Below are 27,306 nucleotides of genomic sequence, written 5' to 3'. Positions count from 1 at the left end.
GATTTTGATTGGTTCCCATTCGCGATCTGTTGAAAGAGAGACGTTTAGATGACGTCACCATGAACAAAATATTCTTGAATAATATCTAAATCGATCAGGCTCGACTTTGTCGAGTGACAAAGAACACAGTTTCTGTAACTGTGACAGATCACAGCAGACGTCAAAATGTAACGAGAACATCAGTTACATTCTCACCTGCGCCTCGTGTGCCACTCTTTAGTTCTTGCCATACTTTGACTTCATCTGTGTTCTGTTACTGAACACAAGCACGGAAACATGGAATCTATTTGTTAATACGAAGAAGGAAAATATGAAAAGTTAGAATTACATGTATTTAGCTTACCGCTATCTAACTATCGTCTGCCTCGGAACGAAAGGTATTTAGTTGTCGGGTTACGTAATTCTTTAACTTGATAAATCAGTCTAACCTCTGCAACTCTTGAAGTCCGCTGGAGCATCCGTAGAGCAAAGAACGTTTCCAGACATATGGTGCTAAAGAGTTTTTGGTATGTATGTATATATGGGTGTATGTACGTGTTTAACTAAGAATTTAGTTGACTTATGTGGACGTGTATCTCAGAAACACGGATTTTCACTAGTCCAATTTATATCCTCCAAGCCTTCACAGTACTTTGTTCCTAACTTAGATTGGAAACGTTGCTGTTTTAGATGCCGTAACACAAATGTTTTCAACACCGATCAAAGCCCAAATGTTGTTGAACTACTAACTTTGTCATCAGATATAGTGCTCTTCGTCAACGCCAGCACAGGAACATATCATGCACTGATGTTTTGGGCTAATTTAGCGGGAAGGAGTCGTTGTTATTCTCACAGGAAACAATGTACAATCGAGCTGTAACAAATTAAGGAGATTCCACGATGAAACCCAACCCATGCACATGTACTGATAAGTTTCGCATTCCAAAAGGGATTGTCATCAAGAGCTGTTTGCCCCTTTGATCTTTAAAGCTTCCTGCAGATATGAACATAGGGAAAACGCCATGTAAACGTGCCCAGGAGTAGTGCGAGACGAAAGCACGTGCCAGATCCGCATGAATATGAAGGCACCTAAAAAACACTCTCACTAGACCGGCGGCAACATCAGTGAAATGCAGTGTTCCGCTGTTGGATTATTTTACGGTCTTTTCTTTTTCCTTTGACCCTTGATTGAGACTAGATGGACGACATGTTTCTTTATTGGACGACCGGACGTAACATTTACCATCTCTCTTCACACTCACACTACGCTTTCGAATTGTCCGATTCAATTGGTGGGCAAAACGCTTGCTATGCATTTATGAACTAGGCGATTACCGGAGCGCGGAATCTGATAATCAGGCCTCCTCTGCATTATCTGAAAGGAAGTTTTGAACAAATTATGTTCAGTGAGATGGTAGTAAAACAAATTCATTGGCCTGCCGTGATAAGTTTTGCATTCGAAAGGGTTGTCATCAAAATCTGTTGCCTCTTTGCAACAGGCTTTTTGCAGTGAGAGATCACGTGCTTAGATACCGCATAGCAACGCCATACTGGAGAGCAAGCAATCCAGTGATCTCAGACAAAATAGAGATCATAGAGGTCTGCATTCAAACAAAGAATACAGCGGATAACAAGTTAAAGGGTATCCCAATTCGAGAAATCTTGTAACTTTTAATCAACAGCTTCCTTGGAGTGTATCAGCGAAAAACGAATTTTGGTGTGATTTTGCTGCTGATACACTCCGGGGAAGCTGTTGATTACTTCTTACTGGATTTCTCGAATTGGGATACCTTTTGACCTGTTATCCGCTGTATTCTTTGTTTGAATGCAGACCTCTGTGACCTCTATACTGTCTGAGATCACTGGAGTGCTTGCTTTCCAGTATGGCGTTGCTATGCGGTATCTAAGCACGTGATCTCTAGCTGCAAAAGGCGTATTGATGACCTTTTTATTTTTAAGCCTCGGGCAGAAACGAAGAAGAGATGAATAGATCATGGTTTAACATCAAACGTGTCTAGAATGAGACGTAAGGGAAACCCACGTGCCGTTATCGCACGTGCGTTCTTTATCAGTCCTTGATTCCACTACAATGTCAGGTATAGATTTAGGTTGATTGGTCTTAAAACAAAAGTCGAAAATGGCATGCTTTGGTCTGAAATAGAATCAAGAGGTGGTCAAAGTAACAGACTGTGACATCCCTTACAGGAATTCCCAAAGAGTAACCTCTTTCCCAGCCCCAAGGGACTCGAGCTCACCTGTGTTCCCTGTGTGAGACAGAAAAGCTGAAAGAGTTTACATTCACAGGGCTCGACACTAACTTTTCAACTTATTAGCCAAGTGGCTAGTGAAATCTTAGATGGTACGACAATTTCAGTTTGTTTACTAGCCAAACTGGCTAGTGGAAATCGAAAACCACTAGCCAAAACCGAATTTCTACTAGTCTGTGGCTAGTGGGCTACTATTAGTGTCGAGCCCTGATTCACTTATTTTCCGCTTTTGATATATATCTATCGTCTGACCTGGTACGAAAGGGATAAAGTTGTCACGTTACTTACAAATTCCTTAACTTGATAAATTAGTCTAACTTCTGCAACTCTTGAAATATTCTGGAACATCTTAAGTTTCCGGACATATGCTGAGAAAGGGCTGGTTGGAATGTATTTATATGTTCATGTTTCCTACTGAGATTAATTACCCTGCGGATGTGGACATGTATCTCACTAACATGAATTTCCACCATCCATTCGCAATTCCCCAAACGTCAGGGCACTATGTTCTTAACTTGGTATGGAAAGTTAGATTTTAAATGTTCGAAAACACGTTTTAACACAGATCAGAGGTATTAATGTAACTAATTCCTGCTGTGTCAAGTATGATACCCTTTTGTCAGCGGTGGTAAAGGAACATCAGTAACAGATACTGGTATTTTGTGTCCTGCTAACTTTTCCTTGTAGTTGCTACGGGAAACGATGTGCACCTGAGCTGTAACCAATTAGGGTAGTACAACAGTGATCAACTAAATCCTCAGTGTATTATTAGTGTAACTAATCCTTGCTGTGTCAAATATGATACCCTTTGTCAGCGCTAGTAAAGGAACATCAGACACAGACACTGGTATTTTGTGTCGTGCAAACCTTTTCTTGTATTTCCTACGGGAAACGATGTGCACCCGAGCTGTAACCAATTAGGGTAGTGCAACAGTGATGAACTGAATCCATGCACGTGCACTGATAAGATTCGCATGTTAAGAGAATTTTCATCGACAGCTGTTTGCCCCTTTGAACTTTGAGGCATCCTCCAGATATTAACTTGAGGAGAATGACACGTTAAACGTGCCCAGGATTTGATGCAAGACGAACACACGTGGCCGAGTACATCATGGTTATATTACAAACGCACCTTAAACTAAGAGAGAGGAATTACCACGTTGCCAACAAAAACGAAGTGGAAACTTCCACTGCCACAATCTAGACCAAACTGTGACCTGTTTCTTTATTCGGCTCCGAGCCCAGAATTAACAATCCGAGCAGTACTCAGAAGGCTTGATACATATTAACCAAAAAGTGGTCATCTTGGAGCGCGGAATCCAAACCTTTGTGGTTTGACTCGTTGGGGGTACTCAGAACATTTTCTTTGGCCCATGCTCGTAACAAAACGAAAGAACACCTTTCTTAAGAACTACGTTCTTTGTTATCCATGTATATATGTACGTATGTATATATATATATATATATATATATATATATATATATATATATATATATAACTAACTGCAGACAGTACTGTTTCGGCCTTCTGGGCCTCATCAGTGCAGTGCTAATGCTAGGATGGAGGAGAACCAATATGGTCACCCCAAACGATCCAACCTTTGTGGTATCGTCTAAGCCATGCCAGAGTGCTCAAACTAGAGTACACTAGCGAGCATGCGCAATTGCAGAGCAATGACTCATCCTAGTTAGAGTGCTCAATTTGGACATGAAAGCAAGGCTTTGTATGCCAAAGAGCTATATCTAACTGCAGACAGTACTGTTTCGGCCTTCTGGGCCTCATCAGTGCAGTGCTAATGCTAGGATGGAGGAGAACCAATATGGTCACCCCAAACGATCCAACCTTTGTGGTATCGTCTAAGCCATGCCAGAGTGCTCAAACTAGAGTACACTAGTACTGTCTGCAGTTAGATATAGCTCTTTGGCATACAAAGCCTTGCTTTCATGTCCAAATTGAGCACTCTAACTAGGATGAGTCATTGCTCTGCAATTGCGCATGCTCGCTAGTGTACTCTAGTTATATATATATATATATATATATATATACGAAGCTTCCGACAGTGCCGATCCTAGCAGTTTGCAGGGCGCTTGTCACTTATGGACCTAGTATGACTCCGAGCACACTACCGAGTTCTCTTTATAATAGTTCAAAAACAGGGTCTTGGAACGAATCATTGCGTAAAATTCGAAGATCAGGCCTCCGCTTGCCCTCAAGAAATGTTCATATCTGATAGCGATGAATCAAATAGCGATGAACCAGATAGCGATGAACCAAATCCATCCACGTGCAGCGATAAGTTTTACCTTAGAAATTTTTTTCATGAAAATCTGTTTGCCCCTATGATCCTTGAGACTCGGGCAAATAATAAGGAGAAGAGAAAAACATTGCACGTTCAATGTACCAATGATAAAATCCAAAGCTAAACGCACGTGCCGGTGCCGCATGGACGTTCTTTATCAGTCTTGACTTTGATGTCAGCAGGTCTGTTGACGGTAAGGATTTAGGATTCCAGGTCTTAAAATGGAATGGAAAATGGTATACTTTGTCTGAAATAGGTCCAGGAGAACCTATAGCCACCGGCAAGCCTTGTAGGGATTCCTGAAATGTACACCTTTTCCTAGCCCGAAGGGTCTCGCGCTCAGCGTTTGACATGTGAGACTTTAGAGCAGAAAAGGTTACCTTTACATATTTATCGCTACCGACATGTCTTTATCTTCAGAACGAAGGCTATTTTTTGTCAGGTTACGTAATTCTTTAACTTTATAAACCAGTCTAATCTCTGCTACTCTTGAAATCTTCTGGTACATCCATCGAATAAAGACCTTTGCTAGGAAAAGGCTGCAGTTTTGGAATGTACGTATATGTATGTATGTTTGCATGTATGTATGAATCAAAGATTTAGTTTTCTTCTAGGTGCAGACATGCATCTCGGTGACACAGAGTCTTCCTTTTCCATTTTCTATTTTCCGTCCTCCAACCTTCATAGCGCTGTGTTCTTAACTTGTTTTAGAAGGGTTGCCGTTTCGATGTTCGAAAGCAAATGTTCTCAACGCCATCTTAAGGTGTTTGTTGTACCCCTTGTCGCTCTTTCAGATGATACCCTTCGTCAGCGCTACAGCGGAGGCGCATAACATTCACTCAATATTGTGTGCTTTCTTGTTATTGTATTCCTGAGGGAAACGATTTGCACCCGAGCTGACGTTAGTCAGTTTAGTCACGGTGATGAGACGTTAACGAAACCCATGCACGTGCACTGATAAGGTTTTCATTTGAAAAGATTGTCATCCACAGCTGTTTGACTCTTTGATCTGAGCTTTATGGAGATATCAGCTTCTAGAAACGGCATGTTAAACGTGTCCAGAATTAGATGCAAGTAGAACGCACGTGCAATGTAAAGCTCCATTGCGGGAATAATCAGTTTAGTTCGTTCATGTTTAGTTTGTTCCATGCACGATTGTGACTGCGAATGACATATTTCCATTAAACGAGGATTGACCTTGAAATTCACCATTTTTTATTCGCACAAGGTATTCTCGACATCATGCCACTACATCGTTTCATTTTTAGCTGCGAGGGAATCAAACGGGGAAACTCTAGTGAATAACGATAACACTAGTAGTTGAATCATGATAACATTAAAAGTTGAATCAAAATGGCAAATTAAAAGCGTTCGTTAGTGCTAGAAAAGAGGCATAAATGCAATCTTTTGTCGGTTGGAGTACACTTGAAATATCATAGCAAATCAAACTGCCAAATTAAGTCAGAGGGATAGTAATCAACTGAACCAATCGAAGTGCACTGATTAGTTTCACATTTGAAAGTAAGTTCATCAACAGCTATTTGCCCCTTTTATCTTTAAGCTTCATATAGATGTTCAAAATTTTTTCGAGAAAATGGCACGTTTAACTTGAGCAGAACTTGATGCAAGACGAATGCGACTACCCGCGTTACCACGGCTTGGCACTTGACCAACCGTTATCATTAACTCGTCACGAATACGTAGTACTATATTGGATTTCTATGGAAAAGGGTTGCATCTGGAAACTTTACAATGTTTGAGATTTGACTTGAAAAACTGCTGACCTCGCTTCAGTTGTACGTTTCTTTGTCTCTGGTTTGTGTATACAAAACGTTCACTTAATTATATAACTGTCCTTACACTGGTAGCTTTCGGCTCTCTTATGACTGTTCACAAACAAAGATGTCCAGTTAAAAGATTGAGCTAAACCGATTTTTTTTTTAGGAAGCTGTTTTGTTAAACAACGTCTAAACTTTTTTTAAATAATCAGCTCATATGTTCTTTAATGCTCGTTAAGCTTTATTCAGCGCATCTCACTTGTGAAGCGAAGACTTGCGTTCGTATGATAGTCCACATGTTGTTTAACAAGTATATGTATTTATCATCACGGGTTTAGTACGAATCAACTTAACGGCCTGCTCCCAGTTGGCTTGTTAGCTCAATTGGTAGAGCGCTGCACTACTATCGCAGAGTTCAGTGGTTCGAATCCCGTAAAGGCCTGATTTTTTTCAGGTCTGATTTTCGCTAATGCATAAATAACGCTCTCTACTGCGAGGATCGTGCATCATACGTAGGCATATGTATGTGAACATGCAAGATGAGTCTCGCGAAGAGCAGTAGTATAATCTTTCCCCTGATGTGCTCCCTCGGTTCTTGAAGACTCAGGATCAGCCTTTTCTGTCAACAATCTAGCTTAAAGTTTACCAGCTTTCTTGTTCCATTTACTCCTACGACCGCGCCTTTCGACTCTCCGGATTCAAAAGATTATCAACTGTTAATCTCTTGCCTGATATTAACCGCAGTATGAAAGTGTAGTGTGATCGTCAGGGTGAGCGTAGTCCTGAGAAGGACTGTTGTAGGTGGTAGTGACTGACGTTTCGGCAACCTGTGCGGAAGTCATCATCAGAAGCAAGTGAATAGTTGTTGTCAGTAGACTGGTTCTTATTTCAGTTCATGTAAAATGATTGATCAGTTTTGCCGTGATGTTATTGGCTGTAAGACTCTAGTGGCGTAAGGTTAGGCATTGCGCAGAGTCCCAGTCAATATTGTGGTTCGTAAGTCGGTGATGTTTAGCAATGTGATTGTTGACATCACCTTTCCTCGTCGCCCGTCTGTCTTCGGTCTTTACTGCATAACCGCATTATGTAGGACACGTCACATAAATGACCTTGCTTACCATATAGTTTTTTATAGCTCAGTGGTAGAGAAATCGAAGGTCTTGGATTCAATTCCTTTTGGGGAGTCAGATAATTTTCTTTATCCCACGCACATAAAAAAGACATGTAACATCTTTGTCTTCTGCTAGCGAAATTTGCACTTGTGATATCGGGAACCGAGGTAGAGTTTGGAATTCATAATTAGTAATTGCTTAAGGTCTTAAAAATACATTTAACTTTATTTCGTCTATGTAAGACTAAGTATGATTTACAAAGTTAAAATAAATTTAGTCAAAGAAAACGTTTCCAAGTATTAACGTCAACCAGTCTAGTGGTTGGCAACTGCTAAGATCGGAAAAAAATAATCCTCAGCGGTCAAAGCCATCCGCCCACGTCCGTTATACACTCTTGCATAACTACCACAAAAATATAACCTAAACCACTCATTTTCTCGTGACCCTTTTAAAAACTCCCTAGATTCGATTACTAATTTTCCTACGATTGCCTTATATTTCCTTTTAACTTAGACGGGAGAATTTGGTGAGATATTGAGGCAAAGCCCTCTCCCTCCCCCCCCCCCCGTTGGTATTCTTGTCTGAGCTTCATTAATTGTTTGTAGAATAATAGAGAGATTTAGCACGACGTTTACGTGAAACGGCAAACGTCAGCTTGTGCTTTCACTTTTCACGTGAAATAGCGTGAACCTTGCTGCTTAAGCTTCGCGTGAGCTCACGTCATAGTGGATTTGAAGGCGTCCTTGTCTGACTTACAAGGAATAGTTCCGGTGCCCTTTTTCCGGAAATTAACTTTTACTCTGTGAGAGAAAAAACGAAGAAAGTCTTACGTACACGGCAAACGCGATACAGGTTACTTTCACGTTGAAAAGGCAAAACGCAACCGGCAAACGTGAAAAAATGGCGGGAAAAACAAGGACACATGATCACGCTTGCCATTCACGTTTTACGTAAACGCGGTGCTACAGTAAATGTATCTCTTTAATGTATTTAAACTGATGCAGCGAATTTACTTAGTCATAAAAGTATCAGGGTAGCATAGCTGCAGTGAGATCAATCATGATATAGCGGAAAGACGGGTTATTTCGGTCCAAGGATATCGAAATGAAGAGACGCAATCGGGGTATTGGCTTTGTGGTTCAATGCACAATGAAAATCTTTACCTCTCTCAAAAGACAAAGAAACAAACGCCGTTAAAAGAAAAATCTCGGTGGAAACTTAAAAAAGGAGAAGTATCTCAGTTACAAACTGAAGGAAGATACCTAAAATAAACCGAAAGATTGAGATAAAGGATATAGGATAATTACCACATTATGCTCCGATAGGATTTGTGAAAAACAAACATTTTAATTGAATTTTAGATCAATTGATAAGACGCAATGATTAATTTCGGAGGCGATAATTCCTGAGATGGCTATCCCCTAGCTGTTGTAACTCTTGCATAAAGTTGCAATTGCATCTTACTCCCCGAAACTGAGCCGCGCAGTCAAGCTGAGTGCAACGAGAAGGTAAGGGTAACCCAATTGCCCAATTGTTTTCTTTGATCTGAAGCGGAAGATTATATTCTTTTAAGCGCAAGGGTCAGCTAACCCTCGATTCTCCTGATTTTTTTCATTTTCTAGGCGTTTCTATTGTCAAATGTTACTGCTTTGAAGCTTAAAATCCGATTGTACTTAAACTCAAACGTGCGGGTAAAATTAAGATTACCACGGCTCTCATGATAACTTTCCTAAATCCCAAAATTGGCTTATGGTCAAGAATGAATACCAAGGTTCTCACAAAATTACTGTATAGTGTGTTTTTCTTAAGAAGAAGAAAAAAAAAGTGCAAAGGTTCCCGAAAAAAAAATAGATGATAGCAAGACTGTTCTATGTCAAGAAAAGATACTTTCTTTTCTGTACTTAATAAGATAGTAAAAAAAGTAGCTGGAGTAGTCAGTTAATTATACCCAACAAGATGCCTTTTTAGCTTCGTGTTTATCTATAATGACTTTATCCAGTTTTGGCAGCTCGTTGATTGCAAAGAAGAGAATAGGAGATTACGATAACTTCACTTCCGGCTGAGAAATGATGTACAAGTGAATGTTGTTTTTTTCTTTGTGCGGCGTAGTATGATCGGTAAGGCGAAGACGCAGAGTCATTCGGATGACAAATTGCTATTACCGAGATGGTCAAATGTTATTATTTATGTCGCACCCATATCAACATATATACTGTTTATCATAAACTATGTACACTTAAATAGCGCGAGACAAGGTTAACGTCTGGTGCTACCTGATACGATCATATTCTGATTAGGATCGCTTAATCACGTTTTTGATGTCTTAAACAAAAATAAGACAAAGAATATGAAGATAAAAAAGGAAAAAAAAAACTTAAGAGAAGAATCTAGCATGAGTAGGTCAAGGCTATTGCGCCTATCTTGGGTTCCTTTTAAATTGGATTGAATGGTGATCGCAATGAATCACGATGTAACAAGATCTACCAACGTTGGTGGGTGAGTTATTCGCTTTGGAAAATGATCCAAGGATTGTTCAAACTTCCTAATATTTTGTCGATCTGCCAGACTTATTTTCTATTTTAGGTTATTCGAAAGGGCATTCCGTACATTTTAGGAAAGAGAGTGACGTAAATCAGATTGAGCCTGTAAAAACTCTTAACCTTTTAAACACCCGGATTGACCAAAGGGGACTTTCTCATTCCGTTATCGATACAATTTCAAGCAGTAAGTTAAGGGGAAGAAGGAAAGACATCAACTAGGCAACAACGTTTGATGTAACACGAAATTCTGTGAGCTAAATTTTTCTAAAAAAAGTATCACATACAATGCGGAGAATTGATCTAGGATATCGCGGATTAAAAGGGTCGAAAATATAACGGAATGGTTGGCGAAATGCTCACGCGCGTGCACAGCGTGTGGCAAAATGTGCGAGACGCCACTGTTGAAGGATTTGAATTGAAGTATTTGTATTTGCGCAGCCGATGTCTCGGGTTAAATAAACATCATACAGAGCGAGACTAAAGCTAGCCAGAAGGTAATCTGTAGGCTTTTACAGTGCTCCAGTTTAATGATTGAGACTCATGGCTGTAACACCGCCTACTATTCATCTATCAATCATGATCTACATTCCAGACCTTACTCTTGAATTTACGTTTTCGCAAGAGGAGAATTAAAGAAACGGATTATCATTTGTTGACTTTTGCAGAGGAAGCGTTACGCAGAGAGATTTAGATCAGTGAGTTGGACAAACAAACGCAGCGTTCATCACGATGATTTCGACCCACAAGACGATTTTTTGCACGATTGCCTTGTCTCTTTTGGCAAACAGCATTGCCCTCAGAAACTCCACAGAAAGCAATAAACCGACGAGCTCCTTCAATGAAACGACGTCATTCCACGGAGTGGACAGAGAAGCACCTTTAGGTAACGTAGTATGGTTAAATTTTTGTAGAAGAACTGACACTCTTAGAAATGCTATGTATTTCAAATGTACTCACGGACAAGTTAACCGATTTATTCCTTTAAATTAGCGCGTTTAGAGGCTGTAAACGTTGATGCGTTGCACGCTACAGAATGTCACAAAAAATCAAAAATAGCACCACGGGATTAAGATCGTTTTGATAATGCGCATAGCATGTTTGAAGAACAAACGACTTTAATTCCATCTGTTAAAGTTTTACGAGTCGCTACAAAACCAAATTAACCACCAGCAGTTGTATGTAGTTGATACCTTTTTAGACGTCGCCGCAAATCGATAACTTGTTTTCTGTGGGACAACTCTGTCAACTCATGTCACATGCACATGAAGATTTATTATGAAAAACAAGTGGCGCAATGACCCCACACATTACAAAAACTGCAATATATCAGGACATAAAGAAGATGGAAATAATTTCCCTTACTACCTTAGGCACTTAAGATCTTCCGGCTTTATAAATGATAAAAGAACTTCTCGTGTGAACAAACACATGTCCGGTCTAGTCTACAATAAATCTGAGACTTGAGTGATCGTGTGCTAAAAGGTAAAAACCACTTACGGCGAGGAAATTTCCCCCTCGAATTCCACGCACGATGGCTTGTAGTCGTACCTTAGGAAGCTAATGGCCAGTCTTAATCAACCAGTAACCTGGGCCAGTTCTTGACTTTGTTAAAAGCGATTCTCCAATTTTTCAGCGAACGATTCTAGTAACCAAAATCAGATACTTTCTATAGAATTGTAATTGAAAATTTTAAAGTAAGAAGAGAAAAAAAGAAAAAACCAACGGAATACGGGACAAAAGTCACTTATCTGTTGCACAGGCAAGCGTGAGAAACATCTCACGCGAATTGCCGTGATTTGAAAAGCAATTCACCGACGGAAAGGAGGATTATCGTTTTTGGTCAAAACTTCAGTCATTGTTTAAAAATTCGTTTTCAGTTGGTACTGTTCTGCTTAATAACTTTCGCAGTCAAGTTTCAAAATGACATTTTCTGTTGAAATCTATTAAACATTCATCCAACAAATTTCTGTTAAACGCACTTAATCCACACGAACATTTAAATACAACTGGCCGTTTTGAAATTATTCAATATTACAACAGCATCATCAGATAAAACCCCAAAGATTATTTCAACGAGGATTTGTATCATTCCAGGAGGGAAATAGTTAAGCCAAAACAGGCCATCGGCCAAAAGTGACATGCATTTGGAGAAAGTCATTACATGTGTCTTGGGTGTAGGCAGGGAATAGCATCACAATTCCTTTCTTTTTTGGCCAAAAGGCAGTAATTGCAGCACAAAGGGGCGTATGTTTTTATGTGATGTGTGATCGTGGCTCTATGATATATTGTGACCGTATAACATTTTATGATGACAGAGCTAGTTTTGTCCGGAACTTTTAAGGAGGCTCGTAACTTGAGTTCAAGATCATTTTTTACACCTCTTCAAGTCCGCAGTAATTATTTTACGATCAAAATGGTAATTCTAAAACCTTGTTAATCAGTATGACATGTGTGTACGTGTGTGAAATTAACTCCCTGAAAGTAAGACAGTATAAATACATAGTTCCTGCGAACAAAGTACCGCAATGTTGACAACTCATGCCGCTGGGCGCAAAACCTTTAGATCTAAAACAGATGTTAGCTACATTATAACATTTCGTTAGGCTTTTAAGCTCAGAACACGTCAAATACGTTTTGAGTTACTTTAATTAGTAACAAACAAAACACCGGATTCACAAAAGCCCCAGTGCCAAAGCGTTCCTCGACATTTCATTACAGGCACAAAAAGAAAACCTTGATCGTATTTTTTGTAGGCCGCAACATCAAACTGGTGAGATATTTATGTCCAAAATGAATTTTCTGAGGGGCAAGTGTGTTTCAAATGGTAACTTTGAAACGCCAATATTAAATCATTGGTTAGATTTAAGTCTTCTATTTCGCGGAAACAGTTTAGCATTCAGTGAGTTTTGGCAATTTTCCTTAGAGTACTTCAAAGAATTTGGCCTGGAACATGCACAGCACATTTTTCTTGACTTGTTGTTTAAAAGCAGTTTGCAAATAGTTCAAAAATCGTCCGTTTCATTTTCCTTTTTTAAATTTTTAGGGATAACCACCTTTCAGCTTCATGTCTAATAAGTTTCAGGGAAAGTTCTCGTGTCGTTTGATACAAATAGCTGCTTTTTCGTTTGTTTGTGTTTATTGTTTCTAACAGTTTCTTGATTATACCCTTGAACCCTTAGGAATTCATCCCTGCAGTATTAATTGCGTCAAACATCAAGGTGATGAAATGAATGAAATGCTCGCCAACGAAGGAAGTTCTCGATCGCTAAAACAAATTCTTCGGGATGCGTATTTTCTGATCTATTGTAAAGAGAGTGGCAGAGGGTCATTTTTGCCTATTGCATTTCCCTAGATTTGATACAACATTCTGTTACTTGTGGCTCAATGAATTAGCACTTTAACTCCCATGAGTGACCAAGCCTTAATTTATCCTTACAATATTAATACGATATCCAGCAGACAAGTGATCAGAATATATAACGCCAATGAATTGACGGTGAGTTTGTCGTTTAGAATTTTAAACCAAACTGTGCCGAGCGAAATGGTGTAGCGAGCACTGAACAAGAATAAGATTGTTTAAACTTCCGGCTTCCGTGCACATCTCAAAAACGTTTTCAAGCACACCATTCAGCGCTGTCCCATCGCCTAAAACGCATAAATCAGCGGTCATTTTCACTTTAATATGGTGCCGCTTATACATCGAAATACATGTCTGACTGTATCTAGCATGCGCACCATTAAAATAATCATAATCCCAAATTATTATTTGTGACTTTTCGCGACATCTGGCGAGTTTAACAAAACTATAAAGGTGAACGGGTTTTAAAAAAAAATTTAAAGAAATAAATCGTCGGCCCTATTCATGGTTTGGTACATGTTGTCTATCAGGCATTAATGCTTCCGAATAAATGCATTAAAGCAAATATAAACCAAAACAAGAAAGGATGATAAAGGCTGGCAAAATTTTAAAATGTAACGAGTAGGGCTGGCAAATATTAACTTGGATCACAAACCATGTACTTTGGATCACATAGGATACACGAACCACGTACTGATTTTCACTATTGCTCAAATAGTGCTTTACTGCGAAGGATCGTGCTCATATACACGTACTAACTCTTTATTTTTTCTTATTGACTTTGCAAAAGACGGAGGATGCGATTTTGACGTGGATTTTTGTAATTGGAGGAATGAAACTGGTGGAGATGACTTTGATTGGACTCGGCTGGGCACAAGGACACCTAGCAGTAATACAGGACCTAGGAAAGATCGTTCTGGGGACGGTAGGACAAAATCACTTCATAGCGAAATTAGATCGCATTCCTTGAGTGCCGCTACAGAGAAACCAATTATCGCAACGACCAATCAGGGCTAAAGAAAATAACACAACGAGCCAATGAGAACGCAAAGTGATGAAAGCGCGGGAAAACGCTGGTGACCAAGTTGCGATTGGCTTTGATCTGAACCTAATTGACTCAGAGGATGGCGCGAGTTTCCTGGATGAATGATTTTACGAATTGAAATAAAACCAATACGATCCTAGATTACTTCGACACTCCATGGAAAATTACACGAAGCAAACCTTCAAATTCAATTGAAGTAGCGAGACACGGTCCGAGCTCATCCCAACCAGAGTCAAAGACACTTTACTTTCACAGTGACCGCCTCAACCTGACAGCATTTAAACATTTAACCCTATAACCCCAGAGAGTAACCAGCATCTAATTTCTCCCTATAATGTCACCCCTAAATCACAAATGAAAGTTATGAGAATTAAGGAAATGACCACCAACCAAAGAAGCTGTTGATTGCCAGGCAAATTCTCCTTATCAGCGCCTTAGGAAATGTATAGAGAACAGTATGGAGAATATGCACACTGATCTAAAAGCGATTTGTGGGGCAACTAGCTTTTATATCAGTTCTCCTAACCAAAAGTTTATGGAGGGTAATTTTTATGAATATTTTTCAACATTTTTCATATCTTTTTGTTCAAGATCACGCTTAAAAAGTGATCCCTAACTCACAAACGTTTGCATTCCTCGCTAAACCGACTTTGAACTTATCATTTTTCCAAAGGGCAGCTTGTCTGGCGGGATTTGAGTCATATCGTTTCCTGTTCGTACTTAATTCTGTTTCCTGTTCGCTATAAAATTTGGTATGATTCTGCCAATTTTGTCGTGGTTTTTCTAACATTTATCTATCCAATGCATATATTTTCTCTAGCTAACACTTTTACGTCAAATTCCACCTGGATTATATATCGTCATAAAACTAACCCGTTGGATTCGTTTCTCAGGCTCCTTTGTCTACACCGAGGCGTCATGGCCGAGGAAAGCTGGTGAGACTGCTCGTCTCGTCGGAGGCCCATTTTCCGGTATAATGTGCATGCGATTTTTCTACCACATGTACGGCAGACACATCGCAGATCTACAAATCTATCTAAGGGAGGATGGACTGGAGAATTTCATTTGGGGCCGATTTAAAAACCAAGGGAATACCTGGAGGTACAGCAACGTGACAGTGTTTGGCAGCAATTACACAGTAAGATACAATGAAACAACTTATGCTTGTATAAAACTTATGATTGACGAGCAAGAGTCGATGAAATAGCCTGTGATCGTCAAACTCGTTCCCAAGGCCTTTCCACCCTCAATTAAGGGAAAGAGCCCTGGGAACGAGGTTGTATGATCGTGGGAAACTTGTGATTGTTCACCAGGGGAGCGGGAGATTTTAGTAAGAGTCGATGAAACAATTAATGACTTAGCGGAAGTTATGTTTTATAACCATGAGTGTTGTTTTTATTGGGTGAGGTTACTTTAGGCATTACATATTTCGTGCTCTTTTGGTTCACGGATGTAGGTATCCTAAATGAGAGACCTCGTTTTTAAGCAAAAAAATAACAAATTATAATAACAGTAATAGTTATAATAAGTGTACGGTGTACTTTCCAGTCTAACTCTGGCTGCTAGGCTGATCACAAAATTTCTACCCGTAGATTATATTTGCTGCCAGGGTGGGCAAGTCCTATCAGGGTGATATTGCTTTGGATGAAATATCATTTGTTAATGGAACTTGTGATGGAAAGAAACTTAATTATGTGCCAAGAGCCCGCAACACGACGATGCCCTTAGACAAGAAAAGAGGAGAGACAGGTAATTTAGTTGATTATTATTAGCGCCTGGCCAGCCGGCTGGCTGGCTGGCTGGCTGGCTGGCTGACTAACTGACCAACTGACTGACTGACAGACACTGATTGAATGACTGACATACAAAGGACCACCCACTCACTTTCTCACCTGTGTGAGTTACCAACTGCCTGACTGACTGGCTGACTACCAGACCGACTGACGGACAGACTGTGTAGTTTAACTAATGAAGGGACGGACTGAAGAACGTGCAAACCACTTACGACCACTCCTACAGGCAACGGACGGATTGTCTGGCTGACTAAATGACTGATTAGAGCAGAGTTGAATGAGGTGACTTAATGTCATTCTGAATAGATGTGTACCCTTTCTTCCTACGTAACTTTGTTTTAGGGACGTGTGACTTTGATGGTGGGTTTTGTGAATGGATCAATCTTCCCCTTGGTGATGAGTTCGACTGGACTTTAAACAGTGGAACCACACCAACGATGAACACTGGTCCAGAGGAAGATCACACCGGATACGATGGTAAACTGGTTTACTATTTTATCGTAATATAAAGAATTCTATGAAGACTTCTACCTGAATACCGTAACCACAGGATCTTTGAATCACGTACCTGATCCAAAACTTATATTTCGTTTGTCATCAGGCGCATATATTTTCATTGAGGGGTCTGATCCACAGAGACCTAGAGATAGGGCGCTGCTAATGGGCCCACGCATTTGCGGAAGAATGTGCCTTCAGTTCTTCTACAGTATGAACGGGCATCGCATGGGAAAGTTGAATGTTTACAAAAGAGAAGGTGTGCGCAGTGACGATCTGTTATGGACTATGTCGGGAGATCAGGGAACAGATTGGCACGAGGCTTTAGTTGATATCGGAGGAGCTTGTTACCAGGTGCTCTAAATATTTTTTATCATCTGAGATTGCATGTTCTTTCACGGTGGTAAAGAAATTCAGTCTTAGAATTTAGAAGGCTTTAAAAAACAATTTAAGCATCATTGAGTTGAAACTCCGGCTCCTTAAGCTGTAAGAAGGTGCTAAGAAATTCGATTAAGTAAGGAATGATTTAAGCGAAAATTTAATGATTAGAACCAGCACACGTCAATTGCACGGGAGAGATCCGCGTGTTATGCTGGTTGACACGCGTGTCGCTTTTTATCTCTTCCAGCAACAGTAACGCAGGCCAAACCGACTAAAATAGATGGGCAGTTTCAGTAAGCAACCTGTGAAGTCTTTGAACCTCACTGAAAAATATATATAAGTAAAGTTTACCGAAAACTTTACATCTGAATAAAGAATATCTCCTTATCTTGCAAAAGTAGCGAAAGTGCAAACATTGCGTAGGTTAAATGATGATGGATGGAAAATTGTGGCCATCCTATAATACTAAGATAATCTTTCAAATTTAAATAACAGATTATTCTTGAAGGCATCGTGGGTCCTTCATATCTTTCTGATCTTGCCGTGGACGACATTTTCTTCAGCAAAGGAACCTGCTGTCAGCTGAAACAAGATTCATTCGATGCGGGATTGATTGGTAAGTCAGAGCAAACCGCACAACTATCAAAAAAGTAACACAACTGTTCATCTTACATGCAACGCTATTAGAATTTATTTGCGTGCTCCAAGAGATTTGCTATTAATTAACTTGTGGAAATATACTGTTATTCCCTAGGTAACTGCACATTTGATGAAGGATTTTGTGAATGGACAAATGATCCCAATGATGACTTTGATTGGCAGCTGATAGAGGGAGGAACTCCTAGCGAACAAACAGGTCCAACTGCTGGTTATGGAGGAGAAGGTGAGAAGCCTTAATGTGATGGCCCCTTAACATCTTTGAATCGACACCATAAATTATGCACGTCTCTTTGAGTGCTTGGGAACTTTGGGTTAATATATGGGAAACTCACAAACCCTCTGAGATTATGCAACAGAAGCTGCACGCTTCTTACGTGGCTTGTTAAATGAAAAAAAAATTGAGATGACATGCAATTGAAGGGAGATTGGTAGATGTGGGTACTATTCATATGCTGGCGAAATAATTCCCTCCAGTCCAAGGTAAGCTGCTTATGGATTAGATAAACGTTGACACAGCGCCGTAATCCATAATTTGCTCAATCCAGTTATCCGCGAAGGATTATCATCTTACCTGTATAAACATCGGCAACTTTAAAGATTTGAACGACTCTCAATTTTATTTTAGGGTGCGCCCAATATTTTTGTAGTCGTACCATGTTTGTCCTTTTTTGGCGCCAGATTATCTCAGGGCCGTAGCTAGCATGAGGCAATTGCCTCGTCTTAATTTTGGCCCTTTTTAATTTTTTTCTTAAAGATTGACTTTTCTGAAGAAAAATGCCACGGAAAATCCTTAAAAGAGCATTTCTAAACCTCTAGATTTCAAAGTCTTCCGGGGGGCATGCCCCCAGACCCCTCCAGCAGCTCGCGCCTTCGGCGCTCGAAACTTGCCTCGTTTTGTCCTGAAATCTGGCTACAGCCCGGCATCTTTGCACAATTCATCATTGATTTTTCAGTGTTGTCGGTTTCCTTTGAATTATATTTAAATCTCATTTCATTTGCCTAGTTTTGTTATCTCGTTCACGTGGTAAAATAATTTTAGTAAAGCTAATAGACTGGGGGTGATTTTGAAAAAAGGGCCAAGAAAGTTTTAAACGGAAAGGGGAGGGACAGAGAAGGCAAGCTACAAGACGAGCCCTTAGAACAATAGTGAATGAGCTTAACAGATAACTTAAATTTCCCTAATTCACAACGCATCATTTTCACCTTTTGTTTTACCTAAAAATTTTCTTCCTCAAAGGTCAATACCTCTATGTGGAATCATCAGAGCCCAGGCGAGTCGGTGACAGAGCAATCCTCTTCAGCGGTTTATTGAAGGGTCTTCAGTGCATGCGCTTTAGATACTATATGTTTGGTCAAGATATGGGTTCTCTCTCTGTTTATCGCTTTGGCGACGGAGTCATGAGGGGTCGGCTATGGCGTCGCTATGGCAACCAAGGTGACAAGTGGCACGAAGCACGAATCACTCTTCCATGTAACGCAACGTCGTATATGGTAAGTTCAGGGACTTCTGCTCACAATTTCATTTCACAAATAGATTCCATGTTGCTATACATTGTCATATCCTGTGTTACTTACACGAAGATGTTGCCATTGTACATCTTGTCTTTCCTACATGACGTTGTTTACCACCCCATAAAATACGGGAACTTTGTACATGTGTAGGCAGTAGTATATTCTCAGAATGTATTAAATAGCTCGTGGTCGTGAAGTGTTCTGTTGTAAGCTTATGTATTGACGGTCCCAACATACATCTTATCACATTTTGACGTCTTCTGTGATCTCTTATTACTGAACAGACCACGGAAACACAAAATACATATATATATATTAACAAAACAACTCCAGCCTTGGGCTTTAACTATTGTTACTGTATTATTATGTATAGAATTTCCATTTATGAATTAATTATTTATTTAGATCATAATTGATACCTTTTTTGTGATTATTATCATTTTATTGTAACTATTATTTTAAAAATCCTTGTGATACGAAAGTGTTAAGGATAATAAATGTAGATGTAGATGTAAACTGTACGATATGGTGAATCAGAAACCAAAAAGCTATAATAATTTCTTCATTTTTTCAATTATCCTCAGAGAAAAATAAGCATACTTGACACATTTTGAAGCATTGTAAACAACTTACATTCTTGCATTTATGGTTATGGCAACCGGGGACTGGAACAGTAACTTGCGTGTTGAACATAATAAAAAAGCAAAAATTGAAGTCATCCATCCGTCTGCTTCCGATAAATTTATATGTAAGAACGATTCAAAATGCGTGTTCACATCATTATTTACATCAACCATTTACATCATAGTGTTAAGGCCTATCAATCTCGTCTTTCTCTTGTCATCATAAGAACGACGCCAAACGTTGTCTAGCTCTCCTCAGCTGCTTTGTTTCAGTTGCGCCTGGACATCCATGCTCCTCGAATCTTGTATTCCTCTATCTATCCCTTGTGCTGCTTGAAGGGTGAAATATCTCTGAATTGCCCTGGTTTCTTTAATTCTGATTGCGTAGCAACGAGGATCCCGAGAAAACCATAATTCTTAATGTACTGCCACATTCGGACAGAAACATACTCGAAGGATTAATCTTAGCTCACAGTTATCGATCAATTGAATTATTTTAGATTCAAATCGAAGCGGTTATTGGTGTGTGGAGAAGTGATATGGCTATTGACAAGATTGAGTTTACAAAAGGTGCTTGTCCTCCCTTCCAACGTACTACCACTGCTGCGACAACGACACTGAAGTCCACCACACCCACCCTTCCGGCAGATTTACTGATTGAAAGTAAGCAAAGCTATTTTATTGATTCTTCAAAATGTAAACTTTCTCATCATTACGCCAGTTTCTTCCTTACTTACTGACTCTCATACGCACGACCTTTACTAAGAGGGGTGGAATTTTTTATGTTGTTGATGCTGTTTTTTTTTGTTGGTGGTGTTTGTAAATTTCAATTAATTTTCGATCAGTTCCATATTAGCGTATATCATGCAGCTTGAGGTAAATATAAAAAGAAATGTAAAACGTCAAGATATCTTTAAAACTGATCTTGTGTCACCAAACGATAAAAAGTATCAAAGAATTGTATGAAAGCGATTCTCGCAGTAATGAACCCTACTTATGTGGTGGTACGATTTTCATATATTCAAATTAATTGATTTATTACTTCGACGGGTTTAATACGAACCAACATAATGACTAGCTCCCAGTTGGTATGTTAGCTCAGTTGGTAGAGTACTTCACCGGTATCGCAGAGGTCATGGGTTCAAATCTCGCATGGCCCTGACTGTTTTTTTCAGACCTTATTTCTACTACTACATAAGTAGGGTTCATTACTGCTAGGATTGCTTTCTTACATTTCTTGAAACCGCAGTACACATATATGATTTTCATATTTTCAAATTAGTTGTATCAAAGAAGTAAAAGATGTCTTATTTTTACTTATTTTACTTTGACTTTTGCTTTTTAAGATAACTGTTCATTCAGTGGACATTTCTGTTCCTGGATAAACGACAATAACGATGACTTTGATTGGCTTATAAACAAAGGGGAGACGATGACTCAGAATACTGGGCCGGCTTCCGACGCGGACGGAGATGGTGAATACTGCATAATTGTCCTCTTTAGCAATAGAGTGCCTAATCGTTTACCAAAACATTTACTTAGCTTTGAAGTATAATATGAGGACTAACTTTTGGATTGGGGTTTTCACTGTAACCAAATATGGAACGAAATTTCCAGATATTTTTAATCAAATGATCAGATGCTAGAGCTAGGCGCAATACAACAGATTCCCTTCAGTTAGCCCCACTGGTACCCATTCCTACTCCCGGAATATGGAGGCGGTGGGAGGGTAAAGTGTCTTAACCAAGAATCGAACTAATGCCTCAAGATCCGGATTCCTACGTACAAACCAGTAGATGTTTTTTTGCAAAATCGTGTTAGGCTCCATAATTGTTGCTTAGTTCTACGTTTAGACAATGTCTTAGCTTTAACTCTTTGACCCGTAAGAGTGATTATAACATGGCTAGCAGAGCCTCGCAATCAAATTCAGTATACGTAAGCGTGCTCAAAATCCCGACAGTGCACGCTGATAGCGTCAGCAAATCGCTTAGTCAAAATTTTTTTTTTTCGCGTGAGCTGCCATTATTAGCGCGGGAAAAAATTATATATTTCGTCACAATAATGGATACAAACTGCAGTAAAATAAAACTTGAGCTTTCAACAAAAAGTTTGAAATAAAACCAATTCCTATTTTGCTTAATATTTCGCTTACCGCGAACCATCACTTCTGATATTGTTGTCCGTTTTTCGCGTCGGATTTGATGCACAATTCCACCGGCTATGTTTTAAAACAATTCATTCAAGAAGCTGGAGTTGCCCTCGGCTATTGCCTCGAGCAACTCTTACGCTTCTTTCGTGCTCTCCAAACTTCCCACGTGCTCCATAACTAGATAGTGCACGCTAAAGCATGAACCGATTGTTGACTAGCATCTAATTTTTCCTTTTACCACCACCCCTGAATCAAACATTAATGTCACGAGAATGAGGGAAAAAATCGCCAACTAGAGAAGCTCTTGAATGTTAAACAAATTATTCTTGTCAGCATCTTAGGAAGTGCATAGACATCAGTGTAGATGATTTGCATTCTGATGCAAGGGTATGAAGAGTTTATGATGCTTTCATGTCAATGGTACATCAAATGCTCTCCCCTTGTTCATTTAAACTGTGTTAAATTCGAAAGTTCATTATCACTATCTCCCATGCATATCCTTCTCCTTGATCTTATTGTTATCATCGACAGTGTCATTGTCATTTTAATCGTCTTCCTCGTTGTCATTGGCTTTATCGTTGACACTGTTATCATCATTAATTATTATTTCCTTTTTTAAACCAAAGGTTGGTATATTTATCTAGAGGCCTCTCTGCAAAGAAGTGGCGAGAAGGCCAAGCTGGTAAGTGGATACATGACTGGAACCCAGTGCGTGCAATTCAAGTACCACATGATGGGGTCTGGGATCGGAACTCTTAGGATCTACCAAATGAAACGAAAAGGCTCAACACCAAGAGTGGTTTGGTACCGAGTCGGAGACCAAGGAGAAGACTGGAATAATGCACGATTTAATTTGTTCGGGAAATTTTATATGGTAAGTCTAAGATGTCTGGAAGACTTCACTTGTCCAAGCCTCTGAAGAAAGAGTTCCTAAGGAGCAGCTTACTCGGGAAAATCCTGAATCTTTCAGGTTTTCTTCTGAATAGAGCGAACTCTCTGATTTGCCGCACGTAAATGAGAGACTGCACTCACTAAGTTGTTGCACTTAGAATAGCAAGGCGAAGTCAAGTTTTACAAATTTTATCACTACCTCTGATTAACCTTCCCAATTTCCTTCCTGAAATAATTTGCAAGGGCCACTGAAAATCCAAATGAATCTTTTAGCTACATCTCCTTCCTCTATCTGAACATTTCTTACCTGTATATTACAATCCCCTTTCGATGACCTAAGCCTCGTATGTTTGTTTCACTGTAGATTTTCATTGAGGGTGAACGAGGTCCAACGTTCGAAGGGGACATAGCAGTGGACTCTATAACATTTACCCCTGGAAGATGCGTGGTAAGAGTCAGTAAAGAAGAAATCCAAGCGGACAGCCATGTGGGAGAAGGTGAGAACTCTGAGTTGCACACTAAGTTGTTTTATGACATAACCAAAGTAAAGTGCGCGCTCTGATTGATCAATTTAGTGTCCACCATTTGCCCATGGGAACACGCTGTTGATTTGAGCAAATGCAATGACTAGTTTCCGCGCGCTTTTTTTTTCTGGCCACGGAATATTTCAGTGTTAAATGAAAGGGAACTCTTTTGCTACAATGTATCAATGGTACGTTACGAAACACATGCTTCTTTCGCGCTCAGCAACCTTCCGCTTGTATTCATAACTTAATATTGTACGCTGTGGAACGCTATAGCGTTTACCATTTGTTAAATTGAAAAGAAAACGAGAAACTTGGATAGACGGTTCGAGGTTTCATTCTCAAATAGAAAAAAAAAATGGTTGTTCAGCAGTATGTTCCTGCCTCACGGCGAGAGGAAAACGAGAGTTATCAGACCAGCATGAACAAACCTCGTTCCTAAGGCCTTTTCCCTCAGTTGGGGGTGGGGCCCACAATTTTCGATGGTCCCCACTTTAAACTCTGTTAAAGAGAACTGATTCCCCCAAACGCCACCAATACCCTCTCCCCCAACGACTGGTCCTTGAGACGGTCAGAGGCACATTCATAAATTTGACTTGATAGTTTTTTTTTCTGCAAATACTGCAAAACAGTTTAAAATTTTTTTTGTTTTGTTTTTTTCCAGGAGTGTGTTCCTTTGACGCAGGTTTCTGCCTGTGGAGAAATGAGGCATCTCAAGACCAGTTTGACTGGTCAATCACTGAGGGTGAAACACCCTCGGTGGGCACTGGGCCACTCACTGGATTTGGCGGGTCAGGTAATGCCCTTGCTATGGAAAAACCGATGCAAGTTTTTAGCACGAGTGACCAAGACGGAATTTCTCCTTACAATATCAGGACAATCTCAAGTTGACAAGTGATGATGTTAAAGAAAAATATCAATCAGGGGATTGTTAGTTGCACTAGTACCAAGTCCTCCTTATCAACAGTATAAGAGTTGTATGGCAGAGAGTAAGGGGAGTTGTCAATGAGATCTTGGGATTGAAAAGGGTTTAGTCATCGATTCAGTCTTAGTGAGTGTTTTAAATCCGCACCTAGAACGCTCGGAAAAGGCACCAACTGAGAAAGATAGGATAAAAGATCTGTAGCTTCCACGGGAGGTAAACAATCCGGTTCAAAGTGCCTGCCCTCAAGTAACACGGGATCAATGCAAATGCCAATTGCTGCGATTTTGTCCTCGTAGCGCTTTTTAACTCGCTGGTCCAGCTTCTTAGCATAATCAGAAAGAGGTACAGAAGACGTATCTTCAACATTTTCAATTGATTTAGCTTCACTTTCAGAATAATCCATTTTGGAAAGGCTACGATTTGCGATGTGAACTTCATTTGCGTAAAATGTGAATAATCACGCAACCCGCGGTTGTACACCAATATGGCGGAAAAATTTTCGTGACGTCACGTGAAAACGATCAATTGTGTTGTACTTGCGCTAGATACAATTTTCATCATACTTCTCTCTCTAGGAAAGTACGCTTTTATCGAGTCGTCTTCCCCTAGAAGGGCCGGCGACAAAGCCATGTTGAAAATATATGGCTCTGGAGAAGACGGCTGTTTGTTCTTTGCGTACCATATGTCAGGCAGAGATATAGACAGCTTGTCTGTTTATAAACAAGAACTGAGAAAAGGAATCCTACCTGCCCTGCTTTGGACCGAAAATGGAAACCAGGGAGACGACTGGCGAAAGGTTGAAATTGGTATTAAAGGAGGTAGCCAATATAAGGTAGGTACAAGATGCGAGTTACAGACATCTTAATTGTACGAATTGGCTAAAGCAGAAAGTTGAAATTTAGAGTAAAATTTGTGTATCAAAATCAGCTTTCTTCATTTCACAGCGCTACGCTCGAACCAGTACCTTTTGGTAGGCCACACGTACACTTGGCTGACGCGCCTCTTAGATAAAATATCATTTTCAAAGATAATGAATTCTATGAATCAGTTGTGACTTCTATCATTTTTCATCTTTACTAATTTCACATTCTCTCCCATTCAGCTAATTATCGAAGCCGTAAGAGGTCGAAGCTTTCGAGGCGACATTGCAATCGACGATGTTGGTTTCAAGAAGGGTTTCTGTGGAAAGCCATTACAAGCAGTGAAAGCAGCGAAGAAAAAATCATAAACAGCAAGTAACAATTATGCAATCCGCGTCGACGAGGAAGAACTTACTCTCGGCAACAGTCCCTTCAGCATGACGACAGAACAAAGCATTGCTAACTGGTTTATAACCTGCATTTTTTATCTCTGATATTGTACTACGCTCATGTTCTGGATGATTTTGCTACTATTTTTTTTCATAGTTTTTATATGTTTTTTTTTTCTGTGCGCTTGTTTTTTTTTTTCATATTAATGTTGTAGTTCCGGTTAATTTTTTCTTTTCGTTGTTGTTTCGGGGAAAGGCAAAATTTCGCGGAATACAACTTCAATGCGCAATTTTTGCAATTACTTCAATTCGCAACTAAAATGTACGTTGCTGTTTCAGCTATGATGATGCAATGGTAAATAAACTGTTTCCTCCTGCCCGCGTAAAGATTGCAATACACAATGGCGACATAGCATTATTTGCCTGTATAAAGTGGTTTGAAATGTCACTCATAGGTGCCATTCGATTGGCAAAAGATTTTGGGAAACTTTTAGGAAGTTTATTAGAAACAATTGTCCGGAGAGTTCCTGAGTCAAAAACTCTTAGTTATCTAGTTTAGACTAATTGCATTGTTTGATGATTGGCTTCTGAACTATGCAATTACTAATTGTAAATAGACTATAGAAATCGCGAAATTTTTGCGTTAAATTGTGTGACGTTACTTACTGAAGCGTGACACAGACTACCGCAGACAAATGTTTGGCTGAACATCACTTGTTTAAATTAATCAAATTTCGTCTATCCTGAAGTTGTCATTCCTTAGGTTAATATCGGAAGGAGTTTGAATTACTTTTTCTAGAAAATTCACGACAACTGGACAGCTAAATATAGAAGAAACTTCCTAACCTCAAGAAATAATATGATTATTGGAAAAGTAACCTTAAAATAGGCTAATCTGTACTCCCTATGGTTCTTCAAGAAGAAAGACAATTTTACACAACTTGCAGAAAAGAGACTTCAAAGATGCCTCTACTGCAAATCTTTTAAGATGCATTCATAGGTTCCAAAAATCGCTTGATAAACAAATATTAAAACAATTAAAACACTCCGTCTGTAGCGCAATTTTTTTTTATGATTGTTTATTCAAACAGCTTGCCAGTTTGGGGATGGTGTTTCTGGAGTACGAGATAAGATTTTAATCTATCGTCAAATTAATTTGAGTGCTTGTCGGTCCCGTAATTGCCATAAAAGGTATCACCTTTTAATTTACTTTAGACGTGTGGAATGTGCTTTTACATTTTCAGTAGAAGTCCGACAATTTAGAATCTTCTGGAACATAACTGTTGGCGTAATCCGGAAATACAAATCGTAAGCGTTTTCATCTGGTCGGCATGTCCATCTGGTCGGAAAGACAAGCGGCGCATTTTACAGTCAAGAAAATCAGTTTATATTAATTACTTTTTAGGCACATTCACACTTGACTCCCTGTGAAAGAAGAATTGCAGACAGATCATTAACAATTAAAGATATTATTTCACTACATTTTCCGTCCATTTTCCATCCATTTTCCGTCCAATTTTTCCGTTCATTTTACCCGAAGAACACGATTAATGTAGAGAAAGATGTTCATTGTCTTCACACGAGCGTGGGACGGAGGAACGTTTCTGAGTCCTCACGAGGAATCGAACCTCAAACCTTCGGATTCCGCGCTCCGATGCTCTACCACTAAGCCGAGACTCTATGACGAACAAGGCCCAATACGAACTTATGAAACGTCAGCTTTTG

At 39.6% G+C, this 27,306-nt stretch overlaps 1 protein-coding gene across 2 annotated transcripts; it reads left to right on the top strand.

Moving 5' to 3' along the window:
* The first annotated feature begins 276 nt into the window (after positions 1–276).
* On the top strand, positions 277–26,629 carry LOC111338219 (MAM and LDL-receptor class A domain-containing protein 1). Of its 2 annotated transcripts, none has more exons than XM_022944658.2 (17): positions 277–506; positions 10,642–10,859; positions 14,125–14,259; positions 15,273–15,517; positions 15,972–16,128; positions 16,515–16,649; positions 16,774–17,021; positions 17,544–17,664; positions 17,803–17,931; positions 18,946–19,199; positions 20,344–20,506; positions 21,190–21,318; positions 22,619–22,866; positions 23,248–23,380; positions 24,072–24,203; positions 24,908–25,164; positions 25,435–26,629. In XM_022944658.2, exons 2-17 carry the CDS (start codon positions 10,706–10,708, stop codon positions 25,558–25,560), a joined length of 2,766 nt encoding a protein of 921 aa, XP_022800393.2. In that variant the 5' UTR covers positions 277–506; positions 10,642–10,705; the 3' UTR covers positions 25,561–26,629. The 2 variants fall into 2 exon arrangements, with proteins under 2 accessions (XP_022800393.2, XP_022800392.2); XM_022944657.2 differs by lacking the exon at positions 277–506 and adding an exon at positions 10,284–10,470.
* Positions 26,630–27,306: the final 677 nt, after the last annotated feature.

This window comes from Stylophora pistillata, chromosome 13, assembly GCF_964205215.1.
Source record: "Stylophora pistillata chromosome 13, jaStyPist1.2, whole genome shotgun sequence".
Classification (NCBI taxonomy): Eukaryota; Metazoa; Cnidaria; class Anthozoa; order Scleractinia; family Pocilloporidae; genus Stylophora; species Stylophora pistillata.
This window is presented reverse-complemented; position numbering and strand designations above follow the sequence as displayed.

Coding starts and splice junctions, on each gene's coding strand:
- LOC111338219 (XM_022944658.2), top strand. CDS start 10,706: ATGATTTCGACCCACAAGACGATTTTTTGCACGATTGCCTTGTCTCTT. Junction 16,129..16,514: donor CAAGAAAAGAGGAGAGACAG/GTAATTTAGTTG, acceptor ACTTTGTTTTAG/GGACGTGTGACTTTGATGGT. Junction 17,022..17,543: donor TCGGAGGAGCTTGTTACCAG/GTGCTCTAAATA, acceptor TTTAAATAACAG/ATTATTCTTGAAGGCATCGT.